The sequence below is a fragment of the Lagenorhynchus albirostris genome, chromosome 7 (assembly GCF_949774975.1).
Source record: "Lagenorhynchus albirostris chromosome 7, mLagAlb1.1, whole genome shotgun sequence".
In the NCBI taxonomy this organism is placed as follows: Eukaryota; Metazoa; Chordata; class Mammalia; order Artiodactyla; family Delphinidae; genus Lagenorhynchus; species Lagenorhynchus albirostris.
The window spans coordinates 113,042,687-113,057,825 of NC_083101.1; the positions used below are offsets into that span (position 1 = coordinate 113,042,687).

At 47.5% G+C, this 15,139-nt stretch overlaps 1 protein-coding gene across 5 annotated transcripts in view; it reads right to left on the reverse strand.

Annotated features, from left to right (window-relative positions):
* PALLD (palladin, cytoskeletal associated protein) overlaps nt 1-15,139 on the reverse strand; it is a 398,579-nt gene that overhangs the window by 27,159 nt on the left and 356,281 nt on the right. For all 5 annotated transcript variants that reach the window (XM_060155855.1, XM_060155854.1, XM_060155858.1 and 2 more), the window contains 2 exons: nt 3,145-3,280; nt 13-111 (listed from right to left, as the gene is read on the reverse strand). In XM_060155855.1, coding sequence (XP_060011838.1) covers nt 13-111; nt 3,145-3,280 — 235 coding nt within the window. The remainder of the gene's footprint in view (nt 1-12; nt 112-3,144; nt 3,281-15,139) is intronic.

Below are 15,139 nucleotides of genomic sequence, written 5' to 3' on the forward strand. Positions count from 1 at the left end.
GGAACGGGGTACCTGGCTGGCCGCCTCCTCTTCAGGCTCCTGGACGTTGAAGACGGTCGCGCTGTCGGCACCCAGCAGCCGCCGTGCCATCCTTTCCTCGTACGTCAGCCTCTAGACGAAGCAAGTCACAGAAATCAGAAAAACCACAATGCCGCTACACCTCAGGAAAAAGAGCTGAAATAGCAAACACGCTGGCCGTTCTCTGCAACTGCTCCCTCTCCGCCTTGACGCCCGTACGCACAGGAGTCCTCTCCTCCCCTTGTTCAGCTGCTCTCACCGGCCCTTCTGGTCCTGACCCTGGGTTGGGAGGTGGGGTGACCCATCCTCAGAGCCACCAACTGACAGAGCACAGACTGAGCAACAGGGGAGAAGTCACCTAAAAGTACGAGTCATATATTTACCCCTGACGATAAACATAGAGAAAAAAGATACTGAAACAGCAAAATGTTCTTTTTACAGGAAATGTTATTTTCATAGCCATCCACAGGCTTCAGAACTGCCTGATGAGGGAGTTTCAGGCCAGCGGGCAGTGACGGTCCTCTCTGCTTTGACAGGGGCTTCCCAGGGGCTGGGTATCCGAGGTGAACACAAGCACATGCAATAACCCACAAAGGGGCTGGGTATCCGAGGTGAACACAAGCACATGCAATAACCCACAAAAGATGACTACACACGTGGACTTGGCAGAGGGGCCGTGAAAGATGCCTGCTGAGCTGATACCCACGGCTCACGAGCCTACTTGGGGAGACTGTCTGCAAAGAGGGCGGTGAGGCTTCTGCACCGACCGGCCGGCGCTTTGGGCCAAACACGAGAGAAATGTCCACGTTCGTGTTCTGTCTGCTGGGCGGATGGCCGCTCTTGAGCGCTGGCTCTAATATGACCATCGGCCCATCGGGGGCATTTTAAAAACAAGCATTTGATTCAAGATAGAGAGTAACTGGTACGGCAGAATCCAAAAAAAACCCCAAAAACAAACACAAAAAAACCCCCCAAATCCTGCACAAGTTATTTCAGATAAACTTCCAAACTCGTGAATCTAGACACAGATTCTACTGGAAACGATCTCATCAGGAAAATATGTTGGGTAAACTGCTGACTTCCAGCAATTGCTGGTTCCAGTCCCAGCGGAGACCGGGAAGAGAAATAAGACAAGTGCCAGACGACAAGACCTGAAGCTCCACTTATTTCATTTCGTAAAGAAGGGGCCGAGGGTGAGAAGAGGCAGGGGCAGTGTCTGTTGCACGGATGTCTCGTACAGTAAGGTGCTGTTTAATTTTCTCACGTGTGTTAAAAAATCATGAATTCAGTTTTCAGAGAGAGTTTTAAATACCTGCTCTCTTAAAAGCCTTCCTAACGTCTGCAGGGACGACTACAGCAGCATCCCAGCGAGGACTGGAGCGAAGCCACCCCGTCCCTTTGGAGCAGAAGCATCGTGTGACACCCAGGCCTCCACCAGATGTACCTGCTCCCACCAGGAAGCAAAGTCACTTCATAGTTTTGTTTCTGAACTACTACGCCGTTTGGACAGACGAGCTCTAAGAAGCCAGAAGTAAGTATGGAATGATGTGCAACATCAGGAAAAAGCTATTTCAGGGTCTCATTTTCTAAGAAAGGAAACCTTACTTTTCTTGTCTTTTTTAAACTCTCAAATGTGGAAATCTATGGAAAACACTGGAAATGTCATTCACTGCTAAACAAACAAATACCAAAAATATATATTTATACGTGAGACATATGATATATATATAACGAAAATAAATACACGTAGTATAACGTTAGGGCTTATAGAAGTCTTACTTTTTAACCAAGAGTTAGTCCATAAGGAATATTTAAACAAACAACCAAAAAAAAAAGAAAAAGAAAAAGAAAAAAAAAAAACCTGGAGAGATGCCTTTACCTGGATTGAAAAAGTTCCCTTAAGTATTTGTTTTAATCTATCAAAGGCTCTGGTTGACAGAGCCAGGGCAAACTTCCAGAATACGTACACTTACACGTGCAACCACTTATTTCAGGGAGAATATATTTTCCCTTGGTGAAAATCTTCTCTTCGACATCACTCACCAACACAGGAACTCATTAGCATTTTAATCTTCCTGAGCTCAGGTCAGGATCCTGATAATAATTAAGACCAGCATCCAACACCCTCCTCTAGTCACCATCTTCCCGTCAGATGCGGCCTGTGCTCACATTCTTATCCATCAACGCTTGATAATTACAATTCCTAGAAAACTGAATTAGTTCAGAGACTCTCTCTCCTGAAAAAGGTGTGTGAGGGAGATTTTATACAAAGAGGCCCTTTTCTGCTTCTACTTAAGAGCTGGGCAAATTTCCCCACAATAAAGCACAAAAGGCTCCTTTCCCCTACCTGAGATCTCCTTTGCTAGACTTGCTTTTCCTGTCCCCTTGAAGTACTCCGATGTGATAAGAAAAGGGTCAGTAACCCCCAAAACCGAACAAAAAAGACTGGCAAGGAAACACTAGGTCCACTGGAGGAAACATCTGTCCACACTGTCACCAGAGCTACTCTGGTCGACTTCAGAATTCTGCAGCCTTGAAACAGAATTCCTATTTTCTCCTTGAGCTGAGCTGTCCTGCCCTGACAGACTAGAACGAGGATGGGAAGCAAGGCTCCTCTTTCAGGTGACGGAATCCGTGTCTCCTAACACTCTAGACTCCAGCCATGGTCTCCTAAGGAAAGATGCTTTTTGTGCAGAAGCATTGCAGGGCCTGGAATCCGAATTCTGCTTCTGGAACTTTAATTCCGATTCACTGCTTCCAGCAGAGACAGGTCACTGGGGGGCATGGATCTCCCCACGCCTACCCCTCCAGCGGGATTTGTTCCTTTTTCTCTGTAAGGTCGCAGGTCCTCACTGCCCTACCCCGGCCTCACCCTCAGTCCTTCCTCCCTCCCTTCCCTCCAACCTGCTGTGATGCCCCAGGAATGGTCCATGACAGGAGGCAGCAGAAAGCAGCCTTCTCCCCTCCCCACTTCCCGGACCCAAGCCTCACCACGCAGAGGAACGTGGGGGTTCGGGGTACCGGGCCAGCGGTGAGGACGCGACTCGGGACCCTAGGCCTGGGGGAGAGGGAAGGGCTCGGGGGCAGCTCCAGACCCCGCCCACCCCAGCACACCCCGCCCTGTACCGGCTGCCCGTTGTTCAGCAGGTCCTCCTTGAAGCGCAACTTCCGCTCCAGGTCCTGGATGACGGCATCCTTCGAGCCCTGGATCTCCTCGTCCGAGGCGATGCGGGCAGTTCTGCTGGCCTTCTTGGGAAATCCCCTGTGGGCAAGCACACAGCGCGGTCAGGGTCACGGTCAGGGTCAGGGTCAGGGCCGGGGCCAGGCACACACCACCCCCCCTGCCCCCCCCCCGGCCCAGCACCACCCACTCTGACGGCCACGCCTGACCCGCTGGGTGTGGGACCAGTGACGCTGACGGGAACCGGTCCCCAGAGAAAGTCCGTACACCCAGGGCGCACCCGCCGGGGTGAGATGAGGGCCAAGGCCGGGGAAGCGGCAACAAATACGTGGCACTGTTTATACCCAGACCTGGGTTTCCACCGTGTTAGGTCTGTGACTTTGCGCAAGCTTCCCAGCACGTGTCATAAACAGGTGTAACAACACCCACCGCCACATGAGACCATCAAGAGGTTTCAGGAAGAACAGACTTCTGCATCCTTCCCTCAACTCAGCCCCCTGGTCCTCTGCTGCCAGTTCATTCTGCATCAGTGCCCCGCCCGCCCTGAGCAACCGTGAATCCTGCCCTCTCCGCCCTCCTCTTCTGTCCTGGTCTGGCTGGGCTGCAGGGTGCAGGCCTGACTGGTGGACTGAAGCCATGTGCTGCCTAGTTTACTTCTTCCTCCCTCACAGGGCTGTGGGTAAAGATGAGTGAGAAACGAACACCGTCCAACAGTGGAAAAGAAGGATGCGTATCACCGAAGGTGAATGTCAAAGATACAATGTCAAGGTTGAAAAAGAGCAAGTTAGAGAAGAATGCACACAATATACTTTCGGGTGGGAGGTGTGAGGATGCAGGTGGGCAGGGTCACAGGTAGGACGTGTGAGGATGCAGGCGGGCAGGGTCACGGGTGGGAGGTGTGAGGATGCAGGCGGGCAGGGTCACGGGTGGGAGGTGTGAGGATGCAGGCGGGCAGGGTCACGGGTGGGAGGTGTGAGGATGCAGGCGGGCAGGGTCACGGGTGGGAGGTGTGAGGATGCAGGCGGGCAGGGTCACGGGTGGGAGGTGTGAGGATGCAGGCGGGCAGGGTCACGGGTGGGAGGTGTGAGGATGCAGGCGGGCAGGGTCACAGGGGGGAGGTGTGAGGATGCAGGCGGGCAGGGTCACGGGTGGGAGGTGTGGGGATGCAGGTGGGCAGGGTCACAGGTAGGACATGTGAAGATGCAGGTGGGCGGAGTCACAGGGGGGTGTGAGGATGCAGGTGGGCAGGGTCACGGGTGGGACGTGTGAGAATGCAGGTGGGCAGGGTCACGGGTGGGAGGTGTGGGGATGCAGGTGGGCAGGGTCACAGGGGGGAGGTGTGAGGATGCAGGTGGGCGGAGTCACAGGGGGGAGGTGTGAGGATGCAGGTGGGCAGGGTCACGGGTGGGAGGTGTGGGGATGCAGGTGGGCATCACAGCAAAAAGGGTGAAGAGGCCAGCATCGCCCTTTACAGAAAGACTGGGCCAGTTAGCAAATGGCTCGTGCTTCCACCTCCTCCTCTGTAAATTGCAAAATGTGGGAACTAAAGGCACAGGTCTCCCAGGATTATGGGGAAAACCAGGGCCTGCAGGAGGGGCTCTGGGGCAGTTGACAGAGACCACCCTACAGGGCGGCGGATCGTGGAGGGACTGGCCAAGGGAGGCCGGGGGGGAGTGAAGAGGACCCCACGATGCTGAGCAGAGCCCCCAAGAGCTTGCCCACACCCCCGCAGACCCACTGGTCAGGGCCCTGCTCGGCTCTGGGGGCCAGGGACACACGTAGAGCAGACTGAGGTCACGATTCCTGCAAAAATCAGCTTCTACAGTGGGGACGGCAGAGGGGAGGGACGGAGGACCCGGTGGGAGGCCAGGTGACAGAAGCGGGTCCATGAGGAGCTGGACCGGGGTGACCACAGGGAGGGCCACCAGAGCCAGCCCGGGGGTCAACGGGGCACCGGGCACCTCGGGGAGAGGGGTCCAGGCCACGGCGCTGTCGCTTAGTTTAATACGGAACCTTTTCTTTTTTTCTGAGAGTATCTCATTTGGACTAATTATTAATGTAATTCAGAAAACACTAAGGAACTTTATTAAAAACTGAGCACACAGTAAGGGTGAAAATCTGAGATCAGGGCAGAAACCAAGATGGAGCATTTGGAAAGGGGAGGCACCCGGCAAGAACAGCGGTGACAAACTTTTGATGCAAAGTTTTGGCAACGGAGTGCTATCCTATAAAAGGAATCTGTTGTAAAACGGCTGTGGTCTGCTCCCCAACGTGGCACCAACTTCTGATGAACAAAGAGCAACTCGTCAGGAATAAAAAGAGCATCTGGTGACAAACAGATGCTCTCCCTTCTCTAAAAAAATTTTTTTTTTCTTTTTTTGCATGGCCTGCGGGATCTTACTTCCCCGACCAGGGATCAAACTCAGAGCCCTGGGAAGTGAGAGGGCCAAGTCCTAAATACTGGACCGCCAGGGAAGTCCTGAGATGCTTTCCCTTCATAATGGTTTGTACAGTGAAAAATTAAAACGTCTCTTTAACGTAAACTGTTACCCAAACCAGAACTGTTCACAAAACCCCGTACTCAGCGCACAGGAACCAGTGGCATCCCTACGCGTCTTATATGCTGACTGCTCCTGCGCTCAGCCCACGCCTGCAGAAGCATCCTGTCCTGTCTACACCAGCTTCAATGTGACACCACTGACTATGTTAAATAAAACTCATGGCGCTGGGGGTGAAAACAGCTCAACCATATACACACGCATGTGGAAAGTAAAACCCTCCAGATTCAACCACGCCAAATCCCAGGACGTTTTCTTCTTTTTCCTTGACTACTGAACGACCTCAAGAGCATCCTCCCTTGACGGACTGTTCCAGGTCAACACGGTCCGTGCTCACAGACGCAGCGCAGAGCACATGACGTAGGAGGTCCTTGGCCTGTCTGGCCACCGGATTTTTTTTTAAACGAAGAGCCCCCGTATGCTCCTCTTCCCATACTCAGCGAAATCGAATGGAGACTAAATTTCACAAAGTTGCAGAGTGAGCAAAATCAACATGCTGTCAGGCAGGAATCCCTCACATCCAAGAGTGTAGCTCAGAAATTAATGTATAAAAGAGGGAATTCCCTGGCATCCACTGTGTAGGACTCCGTGCTTTCACTGCCGAAGAGGCCCAGGTTCAATCCCTGGTCGGGGAACAAAGATCCTGCAAGCTGCGTGGCCAAAAAAAGAAATTAATGTATAAAAGAGCCCGAGAGATGGGCTTCCCTGGTGGCGCAGTGGTTGAGAGTCTGCCTGCCGATGCAGGGGACACGGGTTCGTGCCCCGGTCCGGGAAGATCCCACATGCCGTGGAGCGCCTGGGCCCGTGAGCCATGGCTGCTGAGCCTGCGCGTCCGGAGCCTGTGCTCTGCAACGGGAGAGGCCACAGCAGCGAGAGGCCCGCGTACCGCAAGAAAAAAAAAAAAGAGCCCGAGAGAGATTGGTTCAAGATGGCCGACTAGAAGGACGTGCTCTCACTCCCTCTTGCGAGAGCACCAGAATCACAACTAACTGCCGAACCATCATGGACAGGAAGACACTGGAACTCACCAGAAAAGATACCCCACATCCAAAGACAAAGGAGAAGCCACAATGAGACAGTAGGAGGGGCGCAATCCCAGTAAAATCAAATCCCATAACCACTGGGTGGGTGACTCAGAGACTGGAGAACACTTATACCACAGAAGTCCACCCACTGGAGTGAAGGTTCTGAGCCCCACGTCAGGCTTCCCAACCTGGGGGTCCGGCAACGGGAGGAGGAATTCCTAGAGAATCAGACTCTGAAGGCTAGTGGGATTTGATTGCAGGACTTCGACAGGACTGGGGGAAACAGAGGCTCCACTCTTGGAGGGCACACACAAAGTAGTGTGCATAGGGACCCAGGGGAAGGAGCAGTGACCCCATAGGAGACTGAACCAGACCTACCTGCTAGTGTTGGAGGGTCTCCTGCAGAGGTGGGGGGTGGCTGTGGCTCACCATGGGGACAAGGACACTGGCAGCAGAAGTGCTGGGAAGTACTCCTTGGCGTGAGCCCTCCCAGAGTCTGCCATTAGCCCCACCAAAGAGCCCAGGTAGACGCCAGTGTTGGGTTGCCTCAGGCCAAACAACCAACAGGGAGGGAACCTAGCGCCACCCAACAGCAGACAAGCAGATTAAAGTTCTACTGAGCTCTACCCACCAGAGGAACAGTGAGCTCTACCCACCACCAGTCCCTCCCATCAGGAAACCTGCACGAGCCTCTTAGACAGACTCATCCACCACAGGGCAGATAGCAGAGGCAAGAAGAACTACAGTCCTGCAGCCTGTGGAACAACAACCACATTCACAGACAGACAAGATGAAAAGGCAGAGGACTATGTACCAGATGAAGGAACGAGATAAAACCCTAGAAAAACAACTAAATGAAGTGGAGATAGGCAACCTTCCAGAAAAAGAATTCAGAATAATGATAGTGAAGATGATCCAGGACCTCAGAAAAAGAATGGAGGCAAAGAGTGAGAAGATGCAAGAAATGTTTAACAAAGACCTAGAAGAATTAAAGAACAAACAAACAGAGATGAACAATACAATAACTGAAATGAAAACTACACTAGAAGGAATCAATAGCAGAATAACTAAGGCAGAAGAACAGATAAGTGATCTGGAAGACAGAATGGTGGAATTCACTGCCATGGAACAGAAGAGAGAAAAAAGAAGGAAAAGAACTGAAGACAGCCTAAGAGACCTCTGGGACAACATTAAACGCAACAACATTCGCATTATAGGGGTTCCAGAAGGAGAAGAGAGAGAGAGACAACCCAAGAAAATATTTGAAAAGATTATAGTTGAAAATTTCCCTATCATGGGAAAGGAAATAGCCACCCAAGTCCAGGAAGCGCAGAGAGTCCCAGGCAGGATAACCCCAAGGAGAAACATGCCGAGAACCACAGTTATCAAATTGTCAAAAATTATAGACAAAGAAAAATTATTGAAAGCAGCAAGGGAAAAACGACAAATAACACATAAGGGAACTCCCATAAGGTTAACAGCTGATTCCTCAGCAGAAACTCTACAAGCCAGAAGGGAGTGGCATGATATATTTAAAGTGATAAAAGGGAAGAAGCTACAACCAAGATTACTCTACCCGGCAAGGATCTCATTCAGATTCGATGGAGAAATCAAAATCTTTACAGAAAAGCAAAAGCTAGAGAATTCAGCACTACCAAACCAGCTCTACAGCAAATGCTAAAGGAACTTCTCTAAGTGGGAAACACAAGAGAAGAAAAGGACTGACAAAAACAAACCCATAGCAATGAAGAAAACAGTAATAGGAACATATATATCGATAATTACCTTAAACGTGAATGGATTAAATGCTCCAACCAAAAGACACAGGCTCGCTGAATGGATACAAAAACAAGACATATATGCTGTCTACAAGACACCCACTTCAGACCTAGGGACACATACAGACTGAAAGTGAGGGGATGGAAAAACATAGTCCATGTAAATGGAAATCGAAAGAAAGCTGGAGTAGCAATACTCATATCAGATAAAATAGAGTTTAAAAGAAAGAATGTTACAAGAGACAAGGAAGGACACTACATAACGATCAACGGATCAATCCAAGAAGAAGATATAACAATTATAAATATATATGCACCCAACATAGGAGCACTGCAATACATAAGGCAACTGCTAACAGCTATGAAAGCGGAAATCGACAGAAACACAGTAATAGTGGGGGACTGTAACACCTCACTTACACCAATGGATATATCATCCAGACAGAAAATTAAAAAGGAAACACAAGCTTTAAATGACACAATAGACCAGATAGGTTTAATTGATATTTATAGGACATTCCATCCAAAAACAGCAGATTACACTTTCTTCTCAAGAACGCATGGAACATTATCCAGGATAGATCATATCTTGGGTCACAAATCAAGCCTCAGTAAATTTAAGAAAACTGAAATCATATCAAGCATCTTTTCTGACCACAACTTTATGAGATTAGAAATGAATTACAGGGAAAAAACCGTAAAAAACACAAACACATGGAGGCTAAACAATATGTTACTAAATAACCAAGAGATCACTGCAAATCAAAGAGGAAATAAAAAACTTATCTAGAGACAAGTGACAATGAAAACACAACAATCCAAAACCTATGGGATGCAACAAAAGCAGTTCTAAGAGGGAAGTTTATAGCAATACGAGCCTACATCAAGAACCAAGAAACATCTCAAATGAACAATCTAACCTTACACCTGAAGGAACAAGAACAAACAAAACCCAAAGTTAGTAGAAGGAAAGAAATCATAAAGATCAGACAAGAAATAAATGAAACAGAAACAAAGAAAACAATAGCAAAGATCAATAAAACTAAAAGCTGGTTCTTTGAGGAGATAAGCAAAATTGATAAACCATTAGCCAGACTCATCAAGAAAAAGAGGGAGAAGACTCAAATCAATAAAATTAGAAAGGAAAAAGGAGAAATTACAACAGACACCGCAGAAATATAAAGAGCATCCTAAGAGACTACTACAAGCAACTCTATGCCAATAAAATGGACAACCTGGAAGAAATGGCCAAATTCTTAGAAAGGTATAACCTTCCAAGACTGAACCAGGAAGAAACAGAAAATATGAACAGACCAATCACAAGCAATGAAACTGAAACTGTGATTAAAAATCTTCCAAAAAAAAAAAATCTTCCATCAGGGCTTCCCTGGTGGCGCAGTGGTTGGGGCTCCGCCTGCCAATGCAGGGGACGTGGGTTCGTGCCCCGGTCTGGGAGGATCCCACGTGCCACAGAGTGGCTGGGCCCGTGAGCCATGGCCGCTGAGCCTGCACGTCCGGAACCTGTGCTTTGCGGCGGGAGACGCTGCAACAGTAAGAGGCCCGCGTACGGCAAAAAAAAAAAAAAAAAAAAATCTTCCAACAACAAAAGTCCAGGACCAGATGGCTTCACAGGTGAATTTTATCAAACAATTAGAGAAGAGCTAACACCCATCCTTCTCAATCTCTTCCAAAAAATGGCAGAGGAAGGAACACTCCCAAACTCATTCTATGAGGCCACCATCACCCTGATACCAAAACCAGACAAAGATACTAGAAAAAAAGAAAATTACCGACCAATATCACTAATGAATATAGATGGCAAAAATCCTCAACAAAATAGTACCAACCAAACAGAACCCAACAACACATTAACAGGATCATACACTATGAACAAATGAGATTTATGCCAGGGATGCAAGGATTCAACATACACAAATCAATCAATGTAATACACCATATTAACAAATCGAAGAATAACAAACATGATGATCTCAACAGACACAGAAAAGGTTTTTGAGAAAACTCAACAGCCATTTATGATAAAAATTCTCCAGAAAGTGAGCATACCTCAACATAATAAAGGCCATATACGACAAACCCACAGCAAACATCATTCTCAATGGTGAAAAACTGAAAGCATTTCCTCTAAGATCAGGAACGAGACAAGGATGTCCTGTCTCACCACTATTATTCAACATACTTTTGGAAGTCCTAGCCACAGCAATCAGAGAAGAAAAAGAAATAAAAGGAATACAAATTGGAAAAGAAAAAGTAAAACTTTCACTGTGTGCAGATGATACTATACGTAGAGAATCCTAAAGATGCCACCAGAAAACTACTAGAGCTAATCAATGAATCTGGTAATGTTGCAGGATGCAAAATTAATGCACAGTAATCTCTTGCGTTCCTATACACTAACAACGAAAAATCAGAAAGAGAAATTAAGGAAACAATCCCATTCACCATTGCAACAAAAAGAATAAAATGCCAAGGAATAAACATCCCTAGGGAGACGGAAGACCTGTATGCAGAAAACTATAAGACACTGATGAAAGAAATTAAAGATGATACAAACAGATGGAGAGATATACCATGTTCTTGGATTAGAAGAATCAATATTGTGAAAATGACTCTACTACCCAAAGCAATCTACAGATTCAATGCAATCCCTATCAAATTACTAATGGCATTTTTTACAGAACTAGAACAAAAAATCTTAAAATTTGTATGGAGACACAAAAGACCCCGAATAGCCAAAGCAGTCTTGATGGAAAAAAACGGAGCTAGAGGCATCAGACTCCCTGACTTCAGACTATACTACAAAGCTACGGTAATCAAGACAATACGGTACTGGCACGAAAACAGAAATATAGATCAATGGAACAGGACAGAAAGCCCAGAGATACACCCACGCACCTATGGTCAACTAATCTATGACAAAGGAGGCAAGCACATACAATGGAGAAAAGACAGCCTCTGCAGTAAGTGGTGCTGGGAAAACTGGACAGCTACATGTAAAAGAATGAAATTAGAACACTCCCTAATACCATACACAAAAATACACTCAAAATGGATTAGAGACCTAAATGTAAGACTGGACACTATAAAACTCTTAGAGGAAAACATAGGAAGAACACACTTTGACATAAATCACAACAAGATCTTTTTTGATCTACCTCCTGGAGTAATGGAAATAACAACAGAAATAAACAAATGGGACCTAATGAAACTTAAACGCTTTTGCAAAGCAAAGGAAGCTACAAAGAAGACGAAACGACAACCCTCAGAAGGGGAGAAAATATTTGCAAATGATTCAATGAACAAAGGATTAATCTCCAAAGTATACAAACAGCTCATGCAGCTCAATATTAAAAAAACAAACAATCCAATCCAAAAATGGGCAGAAGATCTAAATAGACATTTCTCCAAAGAAGACATATAGATGGCCAAGAAGCACATGAAAAGCTGCTCAACATGACTAATTATTAGAGAAATGCAGATCAAAACTACAATGAGGTACCACCTCACACCAGTTAGAACGGGCGTCGTCAGAAAATCTACAAACAACAAATGCTGGAGAGGGTGTGGAGAAAGGGAACCCTCTTGCACTGTTGGTGGGAATGTAAATTGATACAGCCACCATAGAGAACAGTATGGAGGTTCATTAAAAAACTAAAAATAGAATTACCATTCGACCCAGCAATCCCACTACTGGGCATACACCCTGAGAAAACCATAATTCAAAAAGAGTCATGTACCACCATGTTCATTGCAGCACTATTTACAACAGCCAGGTCATGGAAGAAACCTAAACGCCCATCAACAGACGAATGGATAAAGAAGATGTGATTCATATACACAATGGAATAGCACTCAGCCATAAAAATGAACGAAATTGGGTCATTTGCAGAGATGTGGATGGATCTAGAGACTGTCATACAGAGTGAAGTAAGTCAGAAAGAGAAAACCAAATATCGTATATTAATGCATATATGTGGAACCTAGAAAAATGGTACAGATGAACTGGTCTGCAGGGCAGAAATAGACACACAGATGTAGAGAACAAACGTATGGACACCAAGGGGGGAAAGTGGTGAGGGGGTGGTGGTGGGATGAACTGGGGGATTGGGATTGACACGTATACAGTAATATGTATAAAACGGAAAGCTAATAAGAACCTGCTGTATAAAAAAACAAATAAAATAAAATTCAAAAAAAAATAGAGCCGCAGATACATAAACTAAGTTTCTGTACATCGATTCTATTATTTTTACTGATTTTTATTGTGAAGCCAAAGCTGTTGGCGTCCAGCTGGGCACCTGAATCTCATGCTTCAAGGAGAGCACGTAACTTTACACCAATGTTGCACTCTCTCCACGTTGCCTTTGGGCCCTGGCACACGTGTGTGCACTATGCCCGCCCGCGCACCCTGTGCAGGGTCACCCAGGACCGAGGTGTTCTTCCAGCTGCTCCTGGGGCAGGTAGCTGAACAGAACCATCACCCGAGACCCGGCCTGCTACTTTCTGGGGAATACTTGCTTGGGACTGGATGTGCATTTTGTGGAATCCTCTAAGATGCTGGACCCCAGTGAGCCCAATGACAAGACCCTCGGGGCCTCCGCCTCTACCTGTTTCCTGTGGCAAAGTCCACTGCCGGTTCTGTCTTTTCTATTAGTTACTATCTAACCACGGTCCCGATTTGTAAACGTCTAAACTACAATGGAAACCGTTACAAACTTCTCCTTAAGACTTGGGGTTTTTTGTTGGTCTGCAGTCTTTAACCTCAGTCAAAAAACATTAGACATCAGACTGATTACAGATCAGCCTGGGCCACACCCCAAGGCAAAGTCGCTCCTCGCTTGGGCTAATTCCAGAACCCTGGGAAACCCGCCCCCTCCTGGTCTCTCACCTTGAAGGGAGAATGATGGCGTTGTCCCCACCTACCTGTTTCCTATGAGTCAGGGAGGAAGAGAGGACAAGGAGATACTGCCTATCAAGAGCTGAGAGGCTGCAGGATAAAAGCCCTCAACGCATGTGCATCACAGCTCCTAAGGACACATGCTTTTCTGCTGACAAACGCAGCGAAGCCTGCTTATTATAAAAGAGGTAGTTCAGAGCATAAAACATGGTAGCACCGTGGCTACCTGCTGCCTGAGAGCAGGTTCCAGGAGCGTGAAGGTGGGTGAGCAGTGCAGTGCCCAGCGGGCCATCTGGGTCGGGTCTGATCTGACCCACCTTGAGACTTGCCCAGCCACTCGGGACCAGCTAAGGCAGAGCTGCCGCCCTCTTTCCGGGCGGGGGGTGGCACTCCCAGATGCCCTGGATCCCCACCGCCTTTCGGGCTGATTCACTGAGCAGGGGACAAGATTACAGCAATGGAAGCAGCGATTCCGAGAGGAGGGGGATACATTCATTTTATAGAAGTGAGGCCCGTGCTCTTCCTCACGGCCTCCGTCTGAGAGATTTAGTCACCTAATGTAAATTGATACAGCCTGTGTCCGTCACCAGCTTTGAGGAGGCAGTATTTTCCCGGCAGGTGACCCCACGGCCCGGGGAAGAGGCAGCTGTCTGCAGGAAAGGCACGAGGGGCCTGGATGCACAGAAGTCCCCCAAAGCCCACCCACGCGCGAGGACGCGTGCCGGCAGAGGCCGCTGTCCCGGGCCTCCCTGCCTCTGCCCCTTGCCTTGCCCTCCACTGCCCAGACGCGAGGAGCACAACCTTATCTCCACAGACTACTTAGACCTACTCTTCGACAGATGAAAACAGGACGATGCTAAACATACAAACAACAGCCAGTACTACGACTGATGATTAAGAAAATGAGGTATCTGAAATTTATACTCAATATTTTGGTACAACAGGTAGGCAAAAAAATACAACTACAAAAACCAACCCAACTACTGGATTTCTACTTCACTGAGTCACGTGTAACCGGTCCACTTAGTAGCACTTGACATACATGGCAAAACTGTTCGACCAGAGAAACGACGTGTAAGTGAAACAGTGTGCTGTCACTATCACCACGAGTGCCCAATAACATATAAATAAGTAATTGAAAAGAGTCACTTGACAAGAGTTCGGCAGTTCCGACAAATTCAAGGACGCCAATCGGTCATGGCAACCCTGAAAGGGACACTCAGTCTTTGGCAAATTATTTGAAAGATTATGACGGATAAATAGCTACTTTTTTGTTTTTAATTCAGAATGCAAAACAAGTGATGCCACAATTCACCGGAGGAAAAGAATGTTTCGAAAGTCACATGTATCAAACCAAAAGAACGAATGCTTCAAGTGTGTGTGATTTGGCAACAGGAAAACTTTTTGAAGACAAAGGGTAACCACCCAACAGCGCCTTCTGGGCTAGCACAGAGCTGGAAGCCTGGGGTTGCCACTGAACCCTGGTGTCACAGCGCCTAACTACCTCTAGGATACAGTTTCCCACAGCACAAAACCAGCGTGATTTCTCCATTAACTTTTTTTTTCTTAAACTTTTTATTCTATATTGGAGTATAGCCGATTAACAACGTTGTGATGGTTTCGCAGTGACTCAGCCCTACATATACATGTATCCATTCTCC